Here is a 26433-nt window from a genome sequence, read left to right as displayed (position 1 = left end):
TGAAGGATATGTTCTCAAAAAAAGTTCATTTATTTATAAGTGGATTATTGTTCCCTCTCGTATACTATTTGGGTTCCTTTGATATGTGGTATGATATAAGGTATATGGTGAAAAAAACAATCAACGGTACGTTTCAAAAAAAAAAAAACGCAGTAGTTTTATCATAATTTATATCATTAAAAAAAATTAATTAGTTGTCATCTCATTTGATATAGCAACATGAAATTAAAACTAAAGAATTCTAAAACTAATCAATATAATTTCCTTCTTCTTAATTAATTGCAATAAAACTATTATAATTAAAAATATATATGTAAATAAAATCATAAAATAAGGTGACAAAATATAGAAAATAAAACAATATTATTATTTAAAATAAATCAAAGAGAATAATACTAGTAAGTTCAATATTAATGAGAGATGAAGAGGAGAGAGAAAAAATATTTACTCTGAAACTATTAATAATTATAACTTATTCGTTCAAAATATATCTTTAATTATTTTTACATCAAATTTTAAAAAATATCGCAATCACTAATTCAATATACATATTGAATATTTTTTTATTATGTAAAATTTGATAAATTTTAAAAAATAAATGATGAAACAACATTCTTTTGGAAAAAGATTTTATTCGAGTTTGTATTTATAAACAATATAAAAAATATTATATATACATCTTAATTTTAAAATCAAGATAAATTTTTTAATTTCATGTAATAAAAATAAGGGGTTATGGCCAAAAAATACATGAGCTTTGAAAAAAGTTGCAATTTTCACCTGAACTTTTAATTAAGCGTCAAAATACATGAATTTATATTTTTGTTGCAATTTTCACCTAAGTTTGACTTTCAACGAAATTAGAGCTTAATTGACAGTCGGAAATTCACCTGATGTTGATCTAACTTCTAATAATGATGAGTATTTAGAAGCTCGAAGGTCTAAGAAGAAAAAATTAATATATTTGACTTAGTTTCGAGTGTCAATTAAGCTCTAATTTCGTTGAAAGTCAAATTTATGTGAAAATTACAACAAAAATATAAATTCATGTATTTTGGGGCTTAATTGAAAGTTGAGGTGAAAATTACAACTTTTTTTAAAGTTCATGTGTTTTTTGGCCATAACCCCTAAAAATAATTTAAAACAAATAAAATATAAAAGTCTCTCTCACTCTCTCCTTTTTCTTGTCTCCTCTTTTATCTTTCTCTCTCCGCACTCCACTCTTGTTTTTTCTTTCTCTCTCCTCTTTCACATCTCAATTGTTTCGGCTTAGTGGACAACTTTCTCTTTCCTTTCATCTATCTATTAAAGCACTCGCGATGGGGCTCTAGAAACTACCTCGAGTTGGCCTCCTTAGAGCTGTGCATCGATGCCACGCCCGTTGGCTCGATCAGCGGTGTATTGAGAAAAATGAAAGGCGAGTGCTATGCACATGCCATTTATTAAAAAAAACCTTCAATTTTAAATGTTGCTTTTTTCTAAATCAACGGTTCTTTTAGCCGATTTTTCATTTTTAAAAAAATAATTAGTCATTTACAAACAACAATCATTCTTTTCATTTTAACATCCAATTCAATTCCCACTTCTCATTTTCTTCCTCCAAAGATGTTTTTTTCTTCACACTCCTCTTCCAACTCTTCCTCTGATTCAAACACCGATGAGGTTATGGTCGTCCTGGCTTTAAGCGTTCCTCCCACCATTCATTCGTGCAACTTGTGAATCATTTTTTAGAAATAGTCCCTTATGTCGAGCTGGATAGACCCTCCAAAAAAAAGGGAAGAAGAAAACTTACATCCATCGCGATCGTGAGCCGGTGGTGAACGACTTTATCAGGATTACTTTGTCCTGGATCATGTTTTTGGCGAAGCATTTTTTCGACGTTATTTTCGTATGCGCATGTCTTTTTTTGCGCATCGTGAATGTGGTGGAGTCCGATCCTTACTTCCAATAGCACAAAGACGCTATTGGAAGAGTCAGCTTCACAACGATCCATAAATATATGGTGATAATTCTGTAACTAGCGAATGGAGGCGTCGCAGATTCTTATGATGAGTAATTGTGTTTTGCTAAGACGGCGTCATTATTGTACCTGAAGAAATTTTGTCGAGTAATCGTCTGCATCTTTGGCTCGGAATATTTGAGGATATTGACTATTGCCTACTGCCAAAGGCTATTTGCTATGCACGAGGCGAAGTACCGGTTTTCGGGAATGTTAGGGAGCTTCGACTACATGCATTGGATGTGAAAGAATTGTCTGGTGGCGGTAAAGAGCTTACACTTGAGGTGATCAAGGTGAGCCGATAATTATTTTTGAGGCGGTTGCATTCCAAATCCAAGATATGTAGATCTAACATGTGTTCTTTAGGGTCTCCGGCTCGAACAACGACATCAACGTGCTCAACTAATTGTCGTTGTTCAATGTTCTTTCTTTAGAAAATGCTCTGGTGATGCACTTCGCTACTAACGATGCCCGCTTTTCTACGGGTTACTACTTTACTGACGGAATCTACCCAGATTGGCCAGTCTTCGTTAAGAGTTCTCTATTCCCTTTAGACGATAAGAAGATGGGATTCAAATTGATGGAAGAAGTTGCAAGGAAGGACATAGAACAAGCATTTGGTGTTCTTCAAGCTCGTTGGGCTATTATCAAAGGTCTCACTCGTCTATGGAAGAAGGAGAAAAAGAACGATGTCATGTGTTGCGTGCATTATTTTGCACAATATGATAATCGATGATGGAGGAGAGCATGCAACGGAATGGAAGCCTGAGGGGAATGACAAGGCGACAAGTAACAGTTCTCAAACTCGGACTAATACTGAAGCTCCATCCAAAATTTCATATGTATCGGCTGAGACTCTGCCATTCGCGATAGACGACTGCACGCTCGTATGTAAGACGAGTTAATCGAGTACAATTTGATCATATTCAGCTGCAGTGAGAGTAAAATTTTTTGAGTTTACCTAATGTTTTTAACTTTTTAAGGTGTCGAGGCGAGGCTATTAGGCAAAAATCTATATATTATATAAAGAACCAGTTTAACAGCATCTAATATACAGTCACTTTTTTAACAGAATATTCTTAAAATTTAACGGCAGTTTAAGAAAATGCATTGGCAGCTATACCCACTAACCCACCTTCATTATTCCCAACTTTCTCTCTCCATGTTTTGTTCACTTTCTCTCTCCTGTTTTCTTGCTATTAGATTTTTGGCCATATTTTTCATTTGACTATGCATGTTTTATACGATTTTTTTTTGTACCAAGATATGTCAATTAGATGACCATTTCATGTTTTTATTTATTTTATTGAATAAGTTATATTAGTGAAGACTAAATTTGACTCATCGATCTTCTATAATTATAATATATCAAAATCATCAATTTGAAATTAAATTAATTTAAATTAAATCAATTATAATTTTGAAATTATGGTTAATATGAAAATTAGAAAAAATAAATTAAATAAAATATAAACATATATATTAAAATAAAGATGTATGTAAATAAATTATATAATTGAAAATTGAGTAAAAAATTATAAATCAAATTAGCAAAAACTGCATACTACATTTCTACTCATCCTACAAAACCGCAACATAGTTTTTTTTTAAGGATACAATTCATTATTTTTATTCAATTGAAATATGTGTTTTTTAATTAAATTGTATTTTTAAGGCATCCAATTGTTCCTTTTCTTTTTCCTCTAAAGAACCAAAACTAATTATTATATATCTAATCAATCTCAACACATTTAATATTAACAATATTAATATAATTGGCTATTTTTTAAAAAAATAATGTTAAATCTCACTTTTAAATATTTTTAAATATATATCAAAATTTTCTAAATTTTGCAATTAAGGCTTCTCCAATTTTTTCGACTATCGAAAATATGATGCGAATACCACAATTGATTAAGATTCGATACAGAATGAGTAAGCGATGAATTTTTCTCATTCTCTACACAAAACACATATTTTTTTTTTTTACCTTTTTAATGTATTTTTTCTTAAATAAATGTGAATAATAATCTTAAATGAAAGATAATAAAGAAAAACTTTTATAGTAAGTATTATTTTTTATAGATTCAATTAAATAATTTTATATTTATAATTATTAATTCATTTTTTCTTCAAACTCCACTCATGTTTATTATTACCCCAATAATTAAACTATTATTTTTCAAAATCTAATTAAACTATTATTTTAAATTTTCGTTAACTCTTTCTCTTAATCTTATCTATATATCTATATAATATATAAAAGAGGAGTTTTCTCCCTCCTTTTTTTTCCTCTTTTTTTTTCTCTCTTCTCCCATCAATTTTTTTACTATTTATTTTTTTTCTTTTTATAATTTTAATTCTTTTTTAAACATTGTCAAATTTAATTTATAAAAAAAAAATATTCACTGTTCATCTTAAGTTTAAGTTGGTCAGAAGATCTTTAATGTATGATATAAAAATTATAAAAAATGAATTAAAAATGAATAGGTTATTAAAATTTTAAAATATTTTATTTTCTTTCTCTTTGTTAAAAATTTTCAACTTTTTATTTATGTTTGTCTATGAAAATATTATTATTTTATTATTATTATTATTATTATTATTATTATTATTATTATTATTATTATTATGTGAAATACTCTATAATAATAATCTGTAATATTAATTTGCATTATCAAATTATTTAAAATAATTTAATAATTATAATTATTATTACACTTTATACATAATTGAAAATTACGTTCTTAAATTCGGATTTTTATTGAGTAATTAGTTTATTTTAAAACCATATTTTGCATTTATTATATTTTGTTTCTATTTAATATTTATATCTATTTATTTAAATATATCATTTAATTTCGATTTCGCCGTGCATCGCACGGATGGTCATACTAGTGTTAAATAAAATAAAACTAATACTTACACGGATATGTCTTTCATCTCTTGAGAAGTAGGCCAACTAATTTTTACAAGGAGACCTAACCGAAGCCCACTTATTATATGGGCCTAACAATTCTCGGTTTTAACTGCCGAAGCCCACTTCTTAAATGGGCCTAACAATGCTCGGTTTTAAGTGGAATGGCGAAGGCGAACTCTGAATCAAAAACCCTAAGCACTCCCTCTCTCCCTCTCCCTCTCCCTCTGCATTTCTCGCAAGGCTGAAGCAAATCTTATCTGCGAATCTTCCCGCTGGCCGCTGGCTTTCTTGCAGAAAAGCATAAACATCTACGCGTGTATACACATATCTTCGTAGCTCTTGGGCATCAGCATGGCGGACGTGATGTCGATGGAGGAAATACAGGCCACTGCCGCTCGCCTCAACATCGACCTCGATTCTCTCGATCTTGATTCTATCCGCCTGCCTGCCGGAGAAACATTCGGCATCATAAGGTATGAATTCAGGAAAAATTTCTGGTTTTTTTTTGTTAGAACATATTTTTAATTGATTTCCTTGCTGGGGAAATACTATTGAAGTGATGATGAGGATTTGAAGAAGGAAGAGGATTTCGAATTTGAAGAGGGTTTTGGGAACATAATAGTGGTGGACAATTTGCCGGTGGTGCCGAAAGAGAAGTTTGAGAAGTTAGAAGGAGTGGTTCGGAAAATATACAGTCAAATTGGTGTTATCAAAGAGGATGGTCTCTGGATGCCGGTCGATCCCGACACTCAGAAAACCCTAGGATACTGCTTCATTGAGTATAACACTCCTCAGGTGACGCATTGCTTCTTCTTCTTCTTCCTCTTTTTTATGTAATTTTGTGTGTTCTTTGAAATTAATTGATAAGTGTTGCCGTTTCTATCACATTGATTGTTTATTGAAGTATATTGAAAATCTCAGTTTTTTGTTTTGTTGGTAGTGACGTAGTTGTTATACTGTTTTAAGGGGCCGTTGTAATATATGAAATTTGTCACTAGAAGCATTTTTTATAGACGTATTAGAACTGCACAAGGTTAAATGTTGTGTAATATCCATAGGTAAGTCGTGGATTCCGAATTGTTGGGATCTCTTTTTTGTTTAGAACCTTTCAGCAATTATATATATATATATATATATATATATATATATATATATATGAAATTTGTTTTTATACAATTTGTATGATAATTGGGTGCGTCATTTCATGGGATTCGTCAACTGTTTGAAACAAGAAATGGTAGAAATTTTCCTTACTGTTATGACAAAGGGTCATGTAATTCGTCAACTTCTTTCACCTTTTTGATTGTGTGGATGGAAGAGTTACTTATTAGTAAACTTTTTAGAATCTCATAAGAGATAATTGGTATATAATAGAGCAGAATTCCAGTAATTTAAGTGCTAATGTAGAATTATAATCAAATCATTACTTTCATTCAGGAAACTAATACATGTTTGGTTTGTAGGAAGCTGAATTAGCGAAGGACAAGACCCATGGATACAAACTGGATCGATCTCACATATTTTCTGTTAATATGTTTGATGATATTGAGAAGTTTTTAAAGGTCCCAGAGGAATGGGCACCTCCAGAAAGCAAGCCGTATACTCCAGGGGTTAGTTCTCACCCAAACTCACACTTAGAGGAAGGAAGTAAGGAGCATATGATTCCCAGAGCAAGAGGAACCAAAGCTCCTACTGATAAACTATTAACACCCTTTGTTGCGTATTCTTGTTATTTTTTATGAGACTCGTCAATTCTTGCAGGAGAATCTCCAAAAATGGCTTATGGATGAAAAAGCCCGTGACCAATTTGTGATCCGAGCTGGCACTGATACTGAGGTCTTGTGGAATGATGCAAGGCAATCAAAACCAGAGCTTGTTTACAAAAGATCTGTGAGTGAACTTCAATTTTTTACTCTGTCTTCCCTTGTGCTCAGCGTGAGCATTCTTGTTTTCTAGTAACCATTTTTTCGATTGTTTGCTTCAAATTAACTTTAATGTGTACTTGGTGCAGTATTGGACAGAAAGTTTTGTTCAGTGGTCTCCACTTGGGACTTATTTGGCCACAGTACACAGGCAGGGTGCTGCAGTTTGGGGTGGTGCCACTACTTTCAACAGATTGATGCGTTATCAGCATTCCCAGGTAGTTTGGCATCTTATATGCACTACCATATTGTTTATATCATAGATTCTAGCTTTAATGGTGTAAATTTCAGGTAAAACTGATAGACTTTTCACCTGGTGAGAGATTTCTGGTGACTTACAGCAGCCAGGAGCCTAGTAATCCCCGTGACACCCATGTAATAATTTTTTTTGTGAAATCATTTCCGTGACTTACCCACCCCTCCAGTAGTCTAATTTAGGTTAACTGCGATGGTGAATGGATTTCATTAAAGTTGATTATTTTTTGACAGAGGGTTGTGATTAACATTTTTGATGTAAGAAGCGGAAAAGTGATGAGAGATTTCAAAGGTAGCGCCGATGAATTTTCTATTGGTGGAACTGGAGGTGTCAGTGGCGTGTCTTGGCCCGTTTTCAGGTGATATATCATATGCGTGTATTTGTCCCATAGCTTTCCTCATTTTCAACATGCTATCTATAAATATTACAAAGAGCTAATGGTTTCTCTTTGTCTCGTTTTGATGCTGTCTAATATGTTGAAACATTTTACTTCCAGGTGGGGTGGTGGAAAAGAAGATAAGTACTTTGCCAGAATAGGAAAGAATGCTGTGTCTGTTTATGAAACTGAAACCTTTGGTCTTATTGACAAGAAATCTATAAAGGTAGAAAATGTTGTTGACTTTAGTTGGTCACCTACAGATTCCATTCTTGCGCTTTATGTGCCTGAGCTGGGCGGAGGAAATCAACCTGCAAGGGTGAGCATGAAAACTACTATCCAAAATATTTCTGCCCCTGTGGGGGTGTCATTCGTTTGCTTGACTTCTGTCTCTGATTTCAGGTGAGTCTTGTGCAAATCCCAAGCAAAGAAGAGTTGAGGCAAAAGAATCTCTTCAGTGTCAGTGATTGTAAGTTATACTGGCAAAGTAATGGGGACTATCTTGCTGTTAAAGTTGATCGTTACACAAAAACGAAGAAAAGCACATATACTGGCTTTGAGCTTTTCAGAATCAAGGAAAGGGACATACCTATTGAGGTTCTAGAGCTCGAAAATAAGAATGATAAGATTATTGCCTTTGCTTGGGAGCCAAAAGGCCACAGATTTGCAGTTATTCATGGTGATAATCCAAAGCCTGATGTGAGTTTCTACTCGATGCGTAGTGGGACTAACACTGGCCGAGTTTCAAAGCTCACTACCCTCAAGGGCAAGCAGGCCAATGCTCTTTTCTGGTCTCCAGGTGGCCGTTTTATTATTCTTGCTGGGTTGAAAGGTTTCAATGGACAGTTGGAGTTTTATAATGTGGATGAGCTTGAGACCATGGCTCAAGCTGAGCATTTCATGGCTACAGATGTTGAGTGGGATCCTACTGGAAGGTAATACTTTCTATTTGCTACTAAATCTTTTGCATTACTGGTGAGATTTCATCTGCCCTTTTCTTTGAGTTATATTTATTGTGTGGGGTAATTGAGTTCGTATTTTATGCCCAGTTTATCAACTTTGTGCATTTTATATTGAGGTTTTTCTTTGGTTGGGTTTTATAGGTATTGTGTGACAGCAGTCACCTCTGTTCATGAGATGGAAAATGGTTTCAATGTGTGGTCCTTCAATGGGAAACTGCTCTACCGAATCCTCAAGGATCATTTCTTTCAAGTAAGTTCTCCCATCATCTAAATTAATCACTTTTTGATATAACTAGGTTTACCTCTCCACATATTGAATAAAATTTAAACAAATGAGGATGAGAAAGTGGGAGCTATGGATGAGTGAGACAAAGTTTAGGCGCTGACACCACCTAGTATTGATGTGTTCTCACTCACTATGTTGAATGGTTTAAATTGCAGTTTTTGTGGCGCCCAAGGCCTCCGTCTTTCTTGACAGCTGAGAAGGAAGAAGAGATTGCTAAGAACTTGAAGAAATACAGCAAGAAATACGAAGCTGAGGATCAAGATGTTTCTATGTTGCTGAGTGAGCAGGACCGTGAGAAGAGAAAGATGTTGAAGGAAGAGTGGGCTAGGTGGATAAGTGAATGGAAGCGATTGCACGAAGAAGACAAGTTGGAGAGACAGAAGCTGCGTGATGGAGAAGCAAGTGATGAGGAAGAAGAGTACGAAGCGAAGGAGGTTGAAATAGAGGAATTGTTGGATGTTTCAGAAGAAGTTATCTCTTTTGACTAATGTTGATGTGAATTTTGTGGCATGGTGAATCAGTCCTTGGTGAAAGGGTATCATTAGATTTTGTACGGCTTGTTTAACAAAGATAAGTTGATTTTTGTACCATTTCGACATAGAGAATTTGCTTTGTGGCAGGTGTTTTTTATTTGGATTTGATAGCATTCTTTTTTAGTTCATACATGCCTCTAGAAACCAAGTCCAACTTTTATCATCAAAGCATGACACACGCTTGGACCTTGGTTTAGTGTTTTTGCATTTAAACCCAGAGTTGTTATTAGCATCTTATATTTTGCCCTCATTGATTTATAACTTTAATGCTTTCCCTAACCTTAGTTTTACTTGGAAGGAATTTGAAACCTAGGTTTGTTTGTTTGACAAGGATTGTGTTATGGAAAAGTAATTTGATTCTCAATTATTAATTTTTTGTGTTGGACTAATTTAATTATTAGAAAATGAGGGAAGTAATTTGATTTTCAATAATGAGGAAAATTGCGTGAAATTTTAGGATTCTTATTCTTGTGCCTAATTTAGGTATTCATTTTCTATAAGGGTTGCATTTACTTTGGTTGCAAAAAATTTCTTGGAAAATAATGGATAAGAAAATATGAGAAAATATTGGTATATTTTTCTTTTCTTTTTTTATCATGTGTTTATTAAAGATGAGAATATTTAAAAAATATTTTCACACCACTATCGAAAGATAATATTATTATCTGACACTGAAGAAAAAAGAAATATGAAAATGGTGAAATAAGAGTGGAAATATACTTTAGCTTGCCATTACCAGCAAAGTAAATGCACCCTAATATAAGGATTTTAAAATAGATGGCAAAAATAATCTATTTTTTCCATTTCTTTCACGCCCAGCAATATTATTTGATTTTGTAATTTAACATGATTTTTCGATAGTACTATGGTCTATGCCCTTGCTTTATCAAGAATTTTGATTTTGATTTTTGAAACAAATAAGACTATGGCTGTGGTAGGATTGGACTTGTATTCCAAATCAAAACATAAGGAATTCATTAACTTAAACCAAATATCATGTTCAGCTAAATTGGAGTTGTATCTTTGAACTAACAAAGCCACATCTTAAGTTAAACCACATTGATTTTTCACGCTTGCTCAGTTGCTCTTAAATTCGTAATTTCATGGCTCTTTGATTGCCGACTCTTGGCAGTGGCAGATAAAGGAGATTTTATTGGCATCAAAATATTCTACAAAATTGCCCAAAAATACGAATTACATAAGAGCAAGGTAGAAAAGAAGTCAGCTGAGCTGAGAGCATCTCTTTAGCTCAAGTTGGTATTTGATTTCCTTCTTTGAAACCACCACCATACCACAAAGCTCTTCCACCTTCTCAATCATGAGTTTTAGCAATGGCACTTTCGACAGAGTTCTGCATGACCCCACCATGATCAACTTCTTCTGCTCAACATTGACAGCAAATATAAATTGCATAAGCATATTTCCCTTTACTTATGAGACAAAGCACTATAATGCAGACAAAGGATAGGAACTATCCGAACCTTGGCTCGTGTAAGGGCTACGTTTATTCTGTGCCAGTCTCCGAGAAGTGAAGATGTGCTGTTCCTAGGGGTTTCGGAGGACCTCACGAAGGACACCAATATGCAGTCCTTATCTCTGCCCTGTACAAACAAAAGAAATTTAACAATGCTTTACCAATCACCCATGCTGCCGTTGATTCGTTATGTTCATTCTAACGTCATGATGCGACTACAAAATGGACATCAATAATATACATCAAAGAGGCAAATCCAAATTGTTTGATCTTGTGTTGCTCAAGTGAACTGTAAAAACAAAGTACATGTAGCTGACTTTTAGGACGAGGTAAAATTCTAGCCCAATACGCATCCTAGTCCTTGCTGAAGAGCTCAACATGCAACAGAAACCACTGTTGCATAGAGTAATATAAACACAATTATTGACATCTAGAGACTAGAGCTGTCAGGTGTTTCTATTAATTTAGCACAAGCACATTTGATAGGTTGTGTAAGAAAATGCAGAAAATTAATTTGTTCACAGAAATCCCTGGCCGAGCAATCCTCTATACACAACTTAGAACATGTCTCATTACTCATTACAATAGTAGGCAACTATCTCATTAAGTAACAGGAAAAGTAACTTTACAGATATAGCATTAAGTATCACCTGATATTTGTCTATGGTATGGATCTCCACATGTTCAGTAACAGCTCCTCGAATGAGATTAGCCTGAGAGTTATAAGGAGTAATAATGCCAATAGCCTGCCCTTCAATGCCTCTAAGTACTAGAGTTTTAACGGCCTAGGAACACATTAAAAACGTTTAGTGACTAGGAGTTGCCCTAACATGCATTTCTGAGCGAAACTGTAAAATTTCTCAAGATTAAGGACAATAGAGAGGACATTTTCACCTCTGCAATAATATGTGCCTCAATTGGGTTGTTTAGAGCTTTGCGGTCATTACTCTCATATGCAGGCAACAAATCTACATTAGGAACAAAATAGGTTGTTCAAGCAAATACGCAATCACTACATTTTGAATATGAAAAAAGGGGACAAACCTGTGTTGATAAATATCACAGGTTGGTTTGGATCCAAAACCTGCTGAACATTAACCAAGTTAGTTTACCGATTATGCAAATTTAAAAGAACACTCCTATATTTTAAATGTTAGAGCTAACGAAGAATAGGATTCACAGCCAATCAGTTCAATCATGCAATGACAATGTGGAACTTATAACCCACTTTCTTACTGAAACTTCATAGGTATCATGGTGGTGCTCAATAGCAAGAACAAAGTACAGTGGTACTTGAGATGCAGTGTTCAGGGACTAGGTTGGATTCAATATCATTTTTCCTCAACTAAGAAAAAGAACACTATAATAATTATTTATGTCCCGGCATAGCTTTAGGGACTTGGTTAATCAAACTGGCAATTTTCCCTAACCCGGGTAAAGAAAACTATATAGAAAGAGATGAATTAAATGTTCTGGCAAGACCTTCATCAGCCATGCAGGTGAAGAAGCTGAAGTCCTGTACTTGAGCTTTGCATTCTCTATTTCCGTAGAACCACAACGCAATCGATTTCCATATATCAAGGCATTTGAGAGTTCCATTATGGCTGCACACATCCGGTACTGCATATTGTATAAAAATTGCATTTAGATTTTCACCAAGCAAACAGAACGAGCCGTAAATGAAAATTGAGTACCTGGAAATGCAAAGCTGCAATCGCATGTGGATGTGCTTCAGAGAGCCTGCAAAAGAGGCTCACACTCATTCCGTTCTCCTTAGCCTCTGGACTCTAATATCAGATATCAATTCATATATATTAGTCACCAATACCTCAATGAGGCTTAGGAGCATTATGAAGAAAGAAATGAACCTGGACAAGTGGAGGTAATTGATAATGATCCCCAACAAGAACAAATCTTGACGCAAATGCTAGTGGGCCCAAGGATACCTGATTAAGAAATAGGAACAAACTGATCTAACACACCCATCATAACCAAAATGCATACACTGATGCAGACATTTTCAGCAAAGATATGAGCAATAATAGCTAAATATTGCTGGGTAATGTGTTAGTCATGTTAGGACCAATCATACTTGCAACTTGATACATAATGAAATGCAGATGCCTTGAAGATTGTCCATATTAAATTGTTTTTCACCATCTCAAATGTTAAAATACAATATAAAGGTCAAACAAATTTAAACATTAAAGCATACAGGAATATGTTTACTTTTAATCAGAAAAAATGATTTATAATTGTAAATATTGTGTTATTTCATGACTACTGATTCTCTGAATCTTAGGACATTGTCTAGGACCTAGGTTCATTCAATAGGTGTCTATTATAACAAAATTAGCATGTAGTAGATGTCAACTCATTAACACAGATTGACAAATTGATTTTTATGGGACTTGGGGAGAAATAAAATCATATGGATAGAGAGGACCTGCATCATATGTTTCTCCCAAGTGAATTTTCAGCAAGAAAAATTTCATATAAATTTGTTGCAGTTTGGTCAAATAATATGCATCCAGATCTGTCTTTTACATAATTGTGTTCCACTTCTGAGAATCAAAATCAAGTGCTTCCACCTATAATGTCTTATGCTATTCTGGTTGGTGTATTGCCGCAGAAAACCCAATTTTTTTAAGAATTTGAAAGTGATGAAACTTGACTTTTGCTGAAATGAAAATAATATGTACGATACAGAAATGGATTCCACATACCAAATCAGATTTCCTGCCAGACATCAGATAAAATCAACAAATATTCACGCACACCAAACTTATTAAATGAAGAAAAAGAAATATACCGGTAGTGTTATCTGTCCTGCTTCATCCATGATGCATATGTCAAATCTCTTGTTAGTTAGCAAAGGGCTAGTTATTCCCAAGCAAGTAACAGCAACAACTTTAACTTTTTCCAGCCTTTCCTTAATCTCCTGGGTGCTATCCATATTCACAACTGTCATCACAATGTTAGCATAGAAAGTCAAGATAATTAAGATTGAAAATGAGGCTATACTTATCACAGACCAACAACCGAACCTGATAAGCAATTCTCTTGAACTTCCTCATGCACCGCCTCGTACCTTCCAATTCTTATAAAATCTACGCCCTGTAGAAGTCCTTAAAAAGTGTGATGCAACAGAACCCTCAAGAAGATGCAACAAGATACAAGAAGCACAACTAGTAGAGAACCAAATGTAGTAAATGCATCGAGAACATAAAAACTCTTGGAAACCATGATAGCAATGCCTGTAATCATTCTTTGCAGCACATTCATCTTTTAAGCCCGAATGATCTTGATGACCAGAGATCTGCTATAGTTATCTTCATACTCACCACCAAAGACAATCGAGTTTCCTAATTATTTCTGAAGCTGGAGATTTTTTATATTTATACTTAACTGTAGATAAATGGGACAGACCAAAACATATCCCTCCAGAACATAGTGACCATCTCACAGTTTTACGTTTTGTCAAATAAAACACTAGAACAAAATGAAAGCTGCTACAGTATGCACACATCTTGTTGCTGTAAAAAGTTTGATGATATATGAGAACTTAGAAATGTGCTCTAGCACATACAAGAATTCAAAATTATTTATTTTCTTAATTTTAAAACATGTTCTGCAAAATTCTAAACATGCAGACCTCAATTTTGCTGTATGACAATTACTAAAATTAATGTTCTCTACATTTTTAACTTATATTTCTTCCCCTCTTAAAAAAAATTATATTTCTGCATTGGTCCACCGGATCTAGTTTTTATCAAAAAAAAGCAAAACCTGATTATATGAAGAAGTGTGACGTTTATTAAAGAAGTAAAAAGGAACCAGTATCCTACACATGTTGAGGAAGCAGAACATAATGTCTTCTTGTACCAGCATACAAATCACAAAAAGTATTGGCAATATAAGGTAGACAGAATAATTATTACAGCACAAACCCAATCTCCAAGCTTTTAAGTTCTTGGATAACTACCGATCATGAAATGATGCAGCAAGGATAAATTATGACCTGAGCTTTCAATTTGATTAGTAAATTGTCAACGGCCGAGTTTGTGTAGGATGTGAGCAAAATGGATGCACCTCTTAGCAGCAAAGCCTTCACAGCATGTACCATGGTGGATGTTTTGCCTGTCCCAGGCATTCCAAGAATAAGAGCATAATCCTTAGCTGTGAGTATCTGATATAGTCAGTTACCAAGGTTATCAACAGCCAGAACGTCATATAAGAGAATTCCAACTTTTTCTTGTGCATATAATGGCAACTCGAAAGAATATTTTTGGCTGTAGCAATGAAGAATGCCTAGATCCAGACCTTGAGTATAGCTCTTCTTTGATCATCATTTAAACTTTTCTCCGACCAGACATATGAGATAGCAGGATCTTGACTAAATATGCAGCCACTATCAAATCTAGGCATCTGCAACCATTGTGTAAATAAACATAGGAACTTTATTTTGTGATTCAAAGAGAACTAATATAAAGGGGGAATCTGAGAATCAGAATATTCACCTCAAGTTCCACAACCTTCTTCCTCAGACAAGAACTACTTTCATTTTGCAAAAAGAGTTGAATAAGATTGAACCTAATAAAGGTATGGATACTGTCACATTAATGTTTTTTCTCTTGTAAAAACTGAGAACCTATGTAACGATTAAGAATGTTTTGCTGACCTCATGATTGCAAATGATGTCAAACTTTCATCTTTGTCAATTCGCCAGGATTGCTGACGGAGATCTTCTGTCATTGACCTAGGACTATGGCCTGGAAGCCTTAATCGCTTACCCAAAGATACCTAAAAGATACAAGGACATCGATGATAAGAGATTTTATAAATGATATAGGTACTATTAGTGATCTGAATATTTAACGCGGCTGCAAGTTTGTAGTAGCAACTTATTTTCCTTTAGCAACTGACATATCAATTACCAAACTCTTGTACTTACAGAGACATGGAAGTTACCGATGTCCACAATGATCCCATTAGCAACTCGTAGATGATCTGGTTCAGTGCTTAATATCTGTGATCATAAATTGACAAGTTTAAGGTTAGTGTATAAATACATATGATAGTAGGCAAATATATACTATCTAGAAGAACTGAGAGCATGCATGTGCAACCCTGAAATGCTAATCAATAACATTTCATTTTATCAGGGTAAAAGTGTGAACATGGTATGGTACATACACAAATTGTATCAAATTATATAAGTACAGTAACTGCAAGAAGATCATCTGTATTAGAATGCTGCTAAGGGTTGCATGGGAAATATTTTTATTGAGCAGAGTGCAGCCAAATAATAACTAATAAGACAGTAAATAAATTCATATCCCATTACAAGCTAACTATGTCTCAACTTGTTAGTACGACTACATACTACATAGGGGTAGTCAAAATTCTTACTTGAAGAGAACGAGATGAAAAAGAACATACCACATAATCCCCATTCCGGAACGTATGTTCTAACAGAGAGGAAGCACATAATGTATCGCGATTTGGTTGTTCAGCATCAAGCAAAGGGTATTCATGAGACACAAAGCGGTAAACAAATCGGTTTCCTCTGAAAAGTTTTCTCTCTGATGATTTATCTGAATTATCAAGAACCAGGGATGATAGAGAAATGGGATGGTGGTTATTCCTGGAACTGTTAGAGAGCCAGCTCTCCTTCTTTGCAATCTACATGGAGAAATATAAATATGAATGGACATCAAAGACTCAAGCAAAATGTAGCAAGTCAGTCACACCACCTCCACATGTTTAGCCTCCAGATCAATTAGTCTCTCCCATTTCTGGAGAAAAATTGCATGTGTTTGGGTTAAATGGGAGACAAGTGAATCATACATGTCACCCAGTCCACTTCCTTCGGCAGTACCACCATTTGCCTTCACACAGAAACAAACTTAACAAGATAAATTTTGTAGGATACAAGTATTGTTCAAGAATAAATTGACTCCTATATCAGCAAATCAGTTAAAAGTAAATCCTAAGATTGAAATGGCATACCTTGTGATAAACACTGCAGACATTCAGGTGCCGGCAACTTCTGCAAACATTTGGACTCTGGATGAAATAAATTTGATAAGAAATTGTATACTAGCATGAGAATTATATCCAATAATTGAAAGGAGAAAATAATAATCAGAGCTGAAGATACTTGTAGCATTGGTGGCAATTGCTGAGTTGTTGATGCCTTAAGCAGATCATTTGCCAGTGCATTGCGTTGCATAATAAGCCCTATTAAGTCAGATCTTCTAATAGAGATTCCCTTCACAAAATACATATGCTAAAGTGTTCAATATTGAGTGGTCAAGAAGAGCAGGAAGAAGAGCAAATATGGCAACCAACCTGTGTTTGATCTGTGTGAAGATAATAAAGAAGACCATATTCAATGTTCATCATGTATCTGAAAGAGGATACAAACAGAAAATTTACATATGTAACTATAGAAGAAATCAGGAAACCAGTTAGCAGTGAAAATATAAGCGTGCAAGAAAATCTTGTTGATAACACACCGCTCTGACATCAGGAGAGTATATAGCATAACTTGTGCACTGTGCTCCATAGCTGCCTGCACCATTAAAAAATAGTATTACAGTTGACCCAAGAAGGAAATAGAAAGACAATGTCTGTTAAAGAACATCCAGTAAAATGAGATCATACTAAAAAAGCATACTGCTCTTTCACATAAAGGAAATGGCAATTAACACACCTGTCCAGTTGTCGCCTTTCCAGTTTTGAACTCCAGAGGCATAATTACTTCATTAGCTTCTGCAGAATTTGTGTTTGTTCTAACTCGGACAGAAGCATCAATCATTCCTTTCAATCCATACCTTTGGCCCCAGGCCATTTCTTCAATGTCGATTACCTATATATAAAATTTCAAATTTAATTACACAAAATCATAGAGCAGACTTATTGTTTTTCTTACCAAACGTTGAAAAAACTGGATAGGTAGAAACATTAAGTATAAAGTATATGTCTATTTTGCTAGTAGATCTTGCATCTCTTTGCTGACATTTTATGCAAACAGGGTTGAAAATTGAGGGAAGATACTAAGATTCACAACAAACAGTCAACCAGACATAGAGTTATTGCACACTCTTCCTTTAACTTTAAAGCAAATGCTTCTTTCTATTGGCTACTTCTGTTACATAATATACTGGTTATGCATTAGCTTGGAGACCAATGTTGTAGGTGGTACGAAGATTTCAAGCTTGGCATAAAGTATAATTCACATTATTATACTTCACAAAAATGAGCTCATCAGTTTCTTGTTGATGCATAAGCTGATATTTATTGGTTTTGCTCCGATAAATGTTAAGATTCATAATTTCATATAAACAATTTCAAGAAAAGATGCAATAATATCATGGGATAAAAGAGTCATCCTTATAGAACTTGCTGACTTTAGTATGTACTCATAGATATGAAAAACCCTTACCTCACATATTTTGACCTTCTTAAGTCCTTCATCACATTTAAAGTCGACGGTTGGGCTTTTCGAATCCTAAAAAGGGTAATGATAAACCCAAGTCAGAAGTTGTGATTCCCGTAGAATGGGAAATGAATGGTCTAGTTAAATTAAGGCACCTTAGGATCAAACCTTAACGTGTGTAAACAGAAAAGAAATACAGGTAAATTTTGGATAATTAAAAAAAAAAAAAAGAAGAAGAAGAAGAAGAAGAAGAAGAAGGGTATAATTCCATAAGTTTATCTTGCAGCATTCCAAACCTAGCACCTGAATACAAATTTTAACTTTACCATAGGCCTTTATCTACCTGTGAATCTCGAAAGGAAGATATCCAATTCAATAATTTTGGGATTGCCTCAATCATAGTTCTGAAAATATCATTTTCATTCACTGCAATAAACCAAAGAAAATGGAGTTAGTGTATAGACAAACTGATAACCTGTGTTCTATGATTGTGTGTCAAAGTCTAAGCTGCTAGAATATACAAGTAAAATAAAAAATTTCAAGTGCAAGGCAAAGCGGAAAATGAGACAGTTAGAATAGAGAATTCTTAAAGTCTCCACCTCCACATGCATAAAGACTCTCAAGACTTTTCTGAAGCACCGTTCTGGCATATTCTTCTAAAAATTCTTTCGAGGGGGTTTCACTGATGAGGCCAGCCTAGAGAAATTAAATGTTAGCTCATGAAAACCACATCTGACAGCCAGTAGCTAATCTCACTATATGTTTTAGAAGTGCTGTTTCTTAGAACCTGAAAAAGCTGATGCAATAAAGTACCCATCAATGCTGCTGTTGAATTCTCGGTGCTTTTTATCCTCTCATCCAGGATAGTGCGCCTTGGGCAGCTGAAACTAGCAGAAACCTGTAGTGACACAATTTAGGAAAACTATTAGGAAAGAGGTGAAAGCAGGAATCTTGAACTCAATACAAAAACTGTACTGTTAAATTACAAATTGCACGCATGCACGTAAGTTGAAGCTCAAAAATGACTAGTTTTAATACCCGAGTTCCAGATACCAAGATATCTGGGTGGACGATGAAAAAGTTCTTCTCACGGTTGACATCACACTTCCCCTTGGAATCAAATTCACCAATGACATTAACAGTGTCTCCAGGAGCAACGACACTGAAGTACCTAGTTGGATAAAAAGTGATCACTGTCAAATATGGATGATTTATAGCATTGCTACTTTTAAAAGAATTGAGCACAATACAAGCCAAACAATAAGACTGAAACAATTTGACGTTGCTTTCAACTCACACAAGAACATATAGAAATGAGAGGTGCAAAACAAAAAAATAGGAGAAGATGAATATGACTAATCCAAATTGGCAGATCTAAAGGGAAAATACATTGGATTGCTTGGTATAGGAAATTGTACAAAATACTAATCTCAGCTAAGTGTTTTAGACGTTCAGCGTTCACTGGATTGTGAATTCAAGTGACAGCGCAAGACACAAGAGAATGTATTGCAGTTAGCTTGAGACGTATATATAAGGAATTGAGATGATCCTGCTTTCAACATTTAGTATATTAAATGAAATGATCCAGACACAGTAAGGCCAGCAAAAAACAGTCTATCAAAATTGTACTTCCACTTAAACCTGTGCAAGCTCAAATGTAATCTGACAATCACTTGCTTTCTAATGACTGCCTCAATCTACTCACCAGTCATCCCACAATTGCAAGACCCGTTCAGCTCCATTTTGCTCATTCAATAAGCGTAGCACCTGTGATGAATATAGCAGAAGGCCCCTTACTAGTAGCATTGAATGCCCAAGTCAACAAAAGAATATGCTTACCTTGAAACGGGATGGAGGACCAGATGACCCAGAAGGTCCATGCTTTTCTGAAACCTGTGGCAGATGTATAAACAGAATTTCATCAGGAGAATCTTGTATTCCAAGCAGGGGAAATTCATAGGAAAAATGTAGCAGTACACACCTCCAATACAAGAAAATTGAAATTAGAGTCTGTAGTGGATCTATTTTCTTCTGAATTTGTTGTCGAGTAGTGTACAACAAGATCAGCTCTGGGGCATCCTTCAACATCTAAGTGTGATCTACCATCTTTACTTGATGAACTTTCAGCAATTGATCTACGGTCTTTACTTGATAAACTTTCAACGGAAATTACATCCTCTACTTGATCTAGGAGTTCAATTAAAGCCTGTAATGAGACAAGATAAAAATGTTTATGCATTAAGAATATACTTCTGATGTTTAATTTTAAACAAAGTAGTCATAATAAATACTATTATTCATGGTACTTCTGGGATAAGGTCAACAGAAACTTAGGTTCAGTAAATGAAGATTGGAGTTGGAATAACCTACAACCTTTTTGTGCTGCCTTGAACCCAGCTGGTTGGATACCCCTTTGAGATCCACTTCTTCAACAGCCTGCATCTCATATATCATCAAATTTAATAAGAAATACTATATATTATTTTACAGAAAATGAAAATACTCATGTGAAATTATTAGCTGGACCACCTTATCAGGACAACAAGATAGTGAGGGTGGGGTAGTGAACGGGCTCTGAGAATCACGTAACTCAGATTTATCAGTGCTATTCGAAATTCTTTGATGTCCATGACAACTTAAATCATGACCTTGGTTGAGCTTTCTTGACGCAAGCCCATCAGAGCATATCAAAGGTTTCTTATGCGCCTTTAGTGGAGGTGACGAAAGCCACTTTTCAAGCTTTCCTGACATGTTAGGAGAGATTTTCACCTACAAATGGGAACTAGTTTGTTACTTCCAAAATCACATGAATGGAAAAAAGGCAAAACCCAAAACCAAATAAAACTCTAGAGGACCTTTTCCTGTGAGCATTCTTGAAAATTCATTGAATTAAACCTTGTAGAATCTGCCAACACCCTTATCCTCCCAGGTAAATTTTTAGACATAGCATGCAGCCTCTCATTTACTGGAGAAATTTTCCATGTCACCTCATCAACCATGTCATCCTGGCTCTGCTTGATTAGCTATAAGATGCAAAGGGAAAAGAAAGAAGTTCAACCCAAAAGTGACAGCAAGTACCAACTTCACAATTCTACATCATCTGCATGACTGCCCCTGAGCATGATATTAACTGTATCACTTTAGCAAGTTCTGTTTAACACGAACCTCTACTTGCTACTAGGCTACATTAATGGGAGAATTGAGAGGGAAAAAAATATAGACAGGTTTTGTCATTTCTGGGAAAAGAGAAAAGATCCTAAATTGGAAATGCATTCTAAATTGTGGGTCTCTACAATGTTGCTCTAGTAGGCCCTGAATGTATCCACTATCCTTCGATGTTTTTTTCACAAGATGTTACAAATAGCTTGCAGACCGGAAACACAGAAATCCTTCCACTAGTTCTCCACTGTGCATTATCTTAACTAAATAAATTCTCAAGTTTATCCAGGGAATCACGTAACACTGCAATACTCTTCACTAATTTATACTCAATTATCTAAATCTATAATATAAAGAACAATCTAGCCATCAATCTATGTATAAGTAGATACACACACTCAAATAACCATTAGCGACAGAAGCTCAAACCAATTATTGAGGTGTAACAAGTAACTATTATTACCATTCCAGGTGAAAACTTGAAACGCTTAACGGAGACAGACTTGGAAGTCTCTGGTGTCACCTCCAGTTGATTCTCCTCATCATCAAACACCACCGGCAATAAATTATCTCGCAGTGTATCCGGAGATCGAGTAGAGACCTCAGCTTTCAACAAATTTTCTGTCTTTTCCACTTTATTTACATCTACAACTCCATCATCACAACTTTTGGTAGAACTCTCACGGCATAAACCAATATGATCATCCACAGGCACATCGCTTCCGCTTTTATCATTTCGAGAAACAAAGTCACTCGCATTAACCAAATTACTTCCAGGGTTTACACCCCTCACACATTCAGTTCGTGACTCAATCTTCCCTAAGCTAGCCGCACCGCCAGGATTCCCCGGCCCCACTTCAGCACGATTCACAATCCGGGAGTTTCGATTGGCGGCAGAACCACCTGTGGGGTCGTCATCTCTATTCTGGGAGAGGGTTTTCTGGCTCTGGGTCTGGGAGTGGCGCTCAAAGAAGTGCTGTATACCGAATTTGGAGGGCTCAGATTGCTGCGGCTCGCGATTCGGATTGCTCGACTTCTTGCCTCCCGAGCTCGTCCTCTTCCGCGGAGCCATCAATCGGAGTTTCCAGCCAGCCGGATTTACGATTAACTGGGGTTTGATTTCGTTTCGCGCGATAAGATTAGATGAAAGAATGAAGGTTGAAAATGGGGAGTGGTGAGAGACCGAGAGTTGGGGTTTGATTTTCCCGCCAAAAGGTTTTTGTTTTATGGAGGGAGCGATGCCAGGCCGTTGGATCAGAATGGACGGCAGAGATTAAGTGTTTCTCGTTGGGCCTGGGCTTCTCTTTTAGCATGGGCTGATTCGATTCATAGCCCTTAATTTACTTTTCATAGCCCCGTATTTTAAAAAAAATACTATTAACAAAAATATTATCTTATCTTTATATAAATATTAAAAAATATATTAATATATTTAATATTTTATTAAATAAGGGGTGAAGAGTAAAATGGAGGTTAGGAATAGAATCACCCCAACTCGAATCGTAAACATTACAAAAGCACAACACAACTCCGATTGCAAAACGATTCAAAGAGAACAATTAAATACTCCCTCATTCTTGATGCAAATAATAATAATAATGATACATTGTTTAAACTATTTTCAAGTTTTAAAATTAGATACATAATACTATTATAAATACAATTATATGTAAAAGTGTCATATAATATGTGGTTTGGCTCAGAGATAATGTCTAAACCTAAATAGTTGGAACCTCACCATTAGAATTTAGAAATGAGGATTCACATTAGGTATGGTTATTTTTTATTTGAAGACCCATATATCATAGAAATCTATATAAAATATAAAAAAATACCTTCAATTTTTATTTCTCCTTCTAATTGTTTCTTTCAAATTTTCTCTCTTTTTTCGGTTTTAATTATTTTCAAAAAATTGTAAACTTCGATTCATGAAAAAATATTCAATATGAATATCAAATTAAAGATTATGAGAAAATCTTTAATTGAAAATAAAAAACTATTTTAAAAAAGATAAATTTGAAATTAATAAGTTATGATCGTTTAAAGTATCAAAATTAATTTTTGTTCACACTCATTTATCTTTAATGTTGAACATCATACTATTTTTTCAAAAAAAAAATTTGTTTATTGGTGAAAAAATAAGTAGACGTCATTTTTTTCCATTCAAAAAAGTTTACATGATTGTTTAATTATAATTATTTTAAATTTACATATTTTTAAATTATACTCCCTTCGTCCCATTGATCTTGTCATGTTTTCCTTTTTGGGTTATCCCATTGATCTTGTCTTGTTTCTATTTATTGTAATGATTTTATACTACAAATAATAAGGTCTCACACATTTACACACTTTTACTACACTAATTTATTTTTTCTTAATAACCGTGTCAAAAAGAAATTGGACAAGCCTAATGGGACGGAGGGAGTAGTGGTTTTCAATGCAATTAAAGAGAATGAAATTTGTATTAATTTTAATATAAATTTGCAAATAAAAAAAATAGTCATATATCTTAAGGGTGCGTTTACTTTGATAGATAGGAAAAGGAAAAGGAGGGATAACAAAAATTTATGTCTTTAAATATCTCTTTTTTTATCCCACATTTTACACAAAAGAGAAGTTCACAATTTTTTCTTCCTTATTTTCACTTCAATGAGGGATAATATTATCCCTCCATTTTGGTGTGATAATATTATCCCTCATTGAAATGAAAATAAGGAAGGAAAAATTGTGAACTTCTCTTTTATGTAAAATGTGGGATAAGAAAGAAGACATTTAAAGGCATAAATTTTTGTTATCCCTCCATTTAGAGGGATAAAAAGCAAACACACCCTAAGTTGGTAATATTTACACTATTAAGATTTATTAAATTAAATCTTAAGGTGATAATCTTATCACCTTCCAATAGTTTAATAAGTAAGCTTTATTAAATTAAATCTTATACCAATTAAGACAATATTTACACTATTTTAAATCAAATATACTAATATTTCTATCAACATATTATTTTTTGTTACCAATTAATCTAATTCATAAATAATGACATTTTGATACTCTTTTCATAATTTAAAATTTTAAAAATAAATAAATATATTGTGACTCGTGCATCGCGCGGGAGTACGCACTAATTATAATGAATATAGGAGTAGACATTTTATTCTTATCTCATTCAATCACATGGATCGCCTTCCAATAGTTTGGAGATCCAACCTAATAACATGGAACTAAAGATACTCATAATTAAATATTAATTGACATCCATTAATTAATAATTACACATTAATAAGAATTTATTATTCTCAACTAGAATCTTTTAATTCAATCCAGCAGGCAGCAATCCGGCTTTAGAATGTTGCGACCACAAAAACAGGTAGAGCAAAAGCGACTGAAAGTGCCAAAGAATAAAAAAAAAAGAAAATGAAAAGGAAGATAGATGTGAATGTTGATTTAGAAATGCACTTGAATGGAGATGATGGCAATTGGGAGAGCAGAGAACATTGTGGGACACTCTTTAAGTACAATACAACCAATTCAACAACAATTGAATGTGTCCCCCACTTTTAGTATAAAAAATTGGTCAATTTTTTTTTGACTTTAAAAATGCGTTCGTTATCTTTGATTGTAAATTTATTGTGAAAAAAATGAAGGATAAACAAAATTTCATCATTTAAATTCATCATTTCTTTCCCCTCATTTCCTACAAAATAAAGGGATATAATATTATCCCTCATTTGTAGCGAAAATGATAAATGAATAAGGGTCAAATTGCAGCACAAAAAGAGTACGGGTCAAATTCTATTTTGTAGAAAATGAAGGAAAAAAAGTGGAATGATTTAAAGGATGAAATTTTATTTATCCCTTATTTTTCCATGATAAATTTACAACCAAAGATAACGCGATGGATAGAGTTGGATGGCAGACAGGAACGGAGCTCACTCGGTCAAATCGGCATATAAAGTGTTAAGTGCAGCAGCAACTACCTCCTCCCAGCGTGAGGTCTGCCTTGAGCTCCCACCAATCTGGAAAGCTCGAGTGTCGTTCAAAGCAAAAACTGTGACGTGGAGAATATTTAAAGGAAGGCTTCCAACCTGCGACAACCTTCTTAGAAGACAGGTACCTCTTTCGGCTTCGGATGTCCTGTGCACGGCGTGTGAAGAGGAAAATGAATCGGTTGAGCATTTCTTTTTCGTGTGTAAAAGATCATGTGAATTGTGGGATGCCATTCTTCTTTGGATTGGAAAATATACAGCTCTGCACCACAAGGCCAGTGAGCATTTTGCGACTTTTAGCAACATTGGAGATTAAAAGGACATCCTTTTACTCACAAGGATCTGGATTTGCACCACTTGGTCTTTGTGGAAAGGTAAGAACGACTGCAGATTCAATCAAGGCAAATGGAATATAGTTAAAATGTTGGCGGAGATTAAGTCGAGAGTTTGGGGATGGAATGCGGTGTATGACTTGACGTCACGTTCTTTGGAGTTTAGAGCTTCGTTCTCAAGCACAAACCTTCTAGCCTAGTAGCCGTGTTTTGCTGTTTTGATTCGGTGTAATTGTCTACTTAGCTCTTTCTTAGTTTTTGTTCTTTGAATCCTGGAGACTTTGGCCCCTGTTTTGGGCTCTTTAATCTCTTCGTCTGTATTATGTTGGTACTTCTGGTACCAATATTTTGTGATTTAATATATTTTCCTCTTTCTCTGATTTTTTTTTTTTTTAAAAAAAAACCCAAAGATAACGCACCTTAAGTTTTCACATTTCCCTTTGGATCAAATCCATGCATATAGTATTCATTTTTCACCACATAAAGTTGCTAAATTGTATGATTGCGGCATACTAATTTGATACTATTAAACACTGTAGGAAGACTTGTCATGTAGAATGCACAACACATACAGTGATGCTACTGTATGCAGATAGTAACTTATGATATTCAAATTTCACCGTTGTCTCCTCCTAAAAATATGTTTCAATTTCAATTATTTTAGTGAAACTTTATCTATTTAAAAAGAGAGGTTGGAGGTTCAATTTTAGCTGTCTCACTTTTAAAAAAAATAAAAAATCATTTGAGGATACTGAAACCATTTTTATTGTTTAAATAAATAGAG

General features: G+C 34.4%; 3 protein-coding genes across 5 annotated transcripts; 2 read left to right on the top strand and 1 right to left on the bottom strand.

Moving 5' to 3' along the window:
* Positions 1-5195: 5195 nt before the first annotated feature.
* On the top strand, positions 5196-9382 carry LOC131022153 (eukaryotic translation initiation factor 3 subunit B-like). 2 transcript variants are annotated; one of them, XM_057951571.1, is made up of 12 exons: positions 5196-5392; positions 5477-5714; positions 6383-6529; positions 6681-6809; positions 6931-7059; positions 7133-7216; positions 7331-7455; positions 7594-7792; positions 7876-8408; positions 8577-8685; positions 8877-8983; positions 9019-9382. In XM_057951571.1, exons 1-12 carry the CDS (start codon positions 5271-5273, stop codon positions 9047-9049), a joined length of 1953 nt encoding a protein of 650 aa, XP_057807554.1. In that variant the 5' UTR covers positions 5196-5270; the 3' UTR covers positions 9050-9382. The 2 variants fall into 2 exon arrangements, with proteins under 2 accessions (XP_057807554.1, XP_057807553.1); XM_057951570.1 differs by having other exon boundaries at positions 8877-9382.
* A 1004-nt stretch (positions 9383-10386) lies between these two features.
* LOC131022152 (DNA replication ATP-dependent helicase/nuclease JHS1) lies at positions 10387-22514 on the bottom strand. Of its 2 annotated transcripts, none has more exons than XM_057951568.1 (34): positions 21795-22514; positions 21028-21195; positions 20702-20941; positions 20546-20608; positions 20154-20378; positions 20012-20065; positions 19878-19939; positions 19211-19343; positions 18960-19070; positions 18772-18868; positions 18516-18598; positions 18179-18244; positions 17447-17602; positions 17250-17305; positions 17083-17140; positions 16892-17002; positions 16741-16797; positions 16485-16619; positions 16171-16413; positions 15683-15757; positions 15410-15531; positions 15249-15321; positions 15052-15156; positions 14750-14917; positions 13776-13845; positions 13541-13692; positions 12597-12674; positions 12423-12515; positions 12211-12348; positions 11773-11815; positions 11623-11696; positions 11379-11513; positions 10736-10855; positions 10387-10634 (listed from the first exon to the last, which is right to left on the bottom strand). In XM_057951568.1, the coding sequence occupies exons 1-34, from the start codon at positions 22401-22403 to the stop codon at positions 10476-10478; spliced, it is 4332 nt and encodes a 1443-aa protein (XP_057807551.1). In that variant the 5' UTR covers positions 22404-22514; the 3' UTR covers positions 10387-10475. The 2 variants fall into 2 exon arrangements, with proteins under 2 accessions (XP_057807551.1, XP_057807552.1); XM_057951569.1 differs by having other exon boundaries at positions 11773-11812.
* Positions 22515-25240: 2726 nt separating this feature from the next.
* On the top strand, positions 25241-25633 carry LOC131021117 (uncharacterized). Its single transcript, XM_057950207.1, has one exon. It carries the CDS (start codon positions 25241-25243, stop codon positions 25631-25633), a length of 393 nt encoding a protein of 130 aa, XP_057806190.1.
* The last annotated feature ends 800 nt before the right edge of the window (positions 25634-26433 follow it).

The sequence above is a fragment of the Salvia miltiorrhiza genome, chromosome 4 (assembly GCF_028751815.1).
Source record: "Salvia miltiorrhiza cultivar Shanhuang (shh) chromosome 4, IMPLAD_Smil_shh, whole genome shotgun sequence".
NCBI lineage: Eukaryota > Viridiplantae > Streptophyta > Magnoliopsida > Lamiales > Lamiaceae > Salvia > Salvia miltiorrhiza.
The sequence above is the reverse complement of the archived record's forward strand: the minus strand, read 5'-3'. Positions and strand labels throughout refer to the sequence as shown.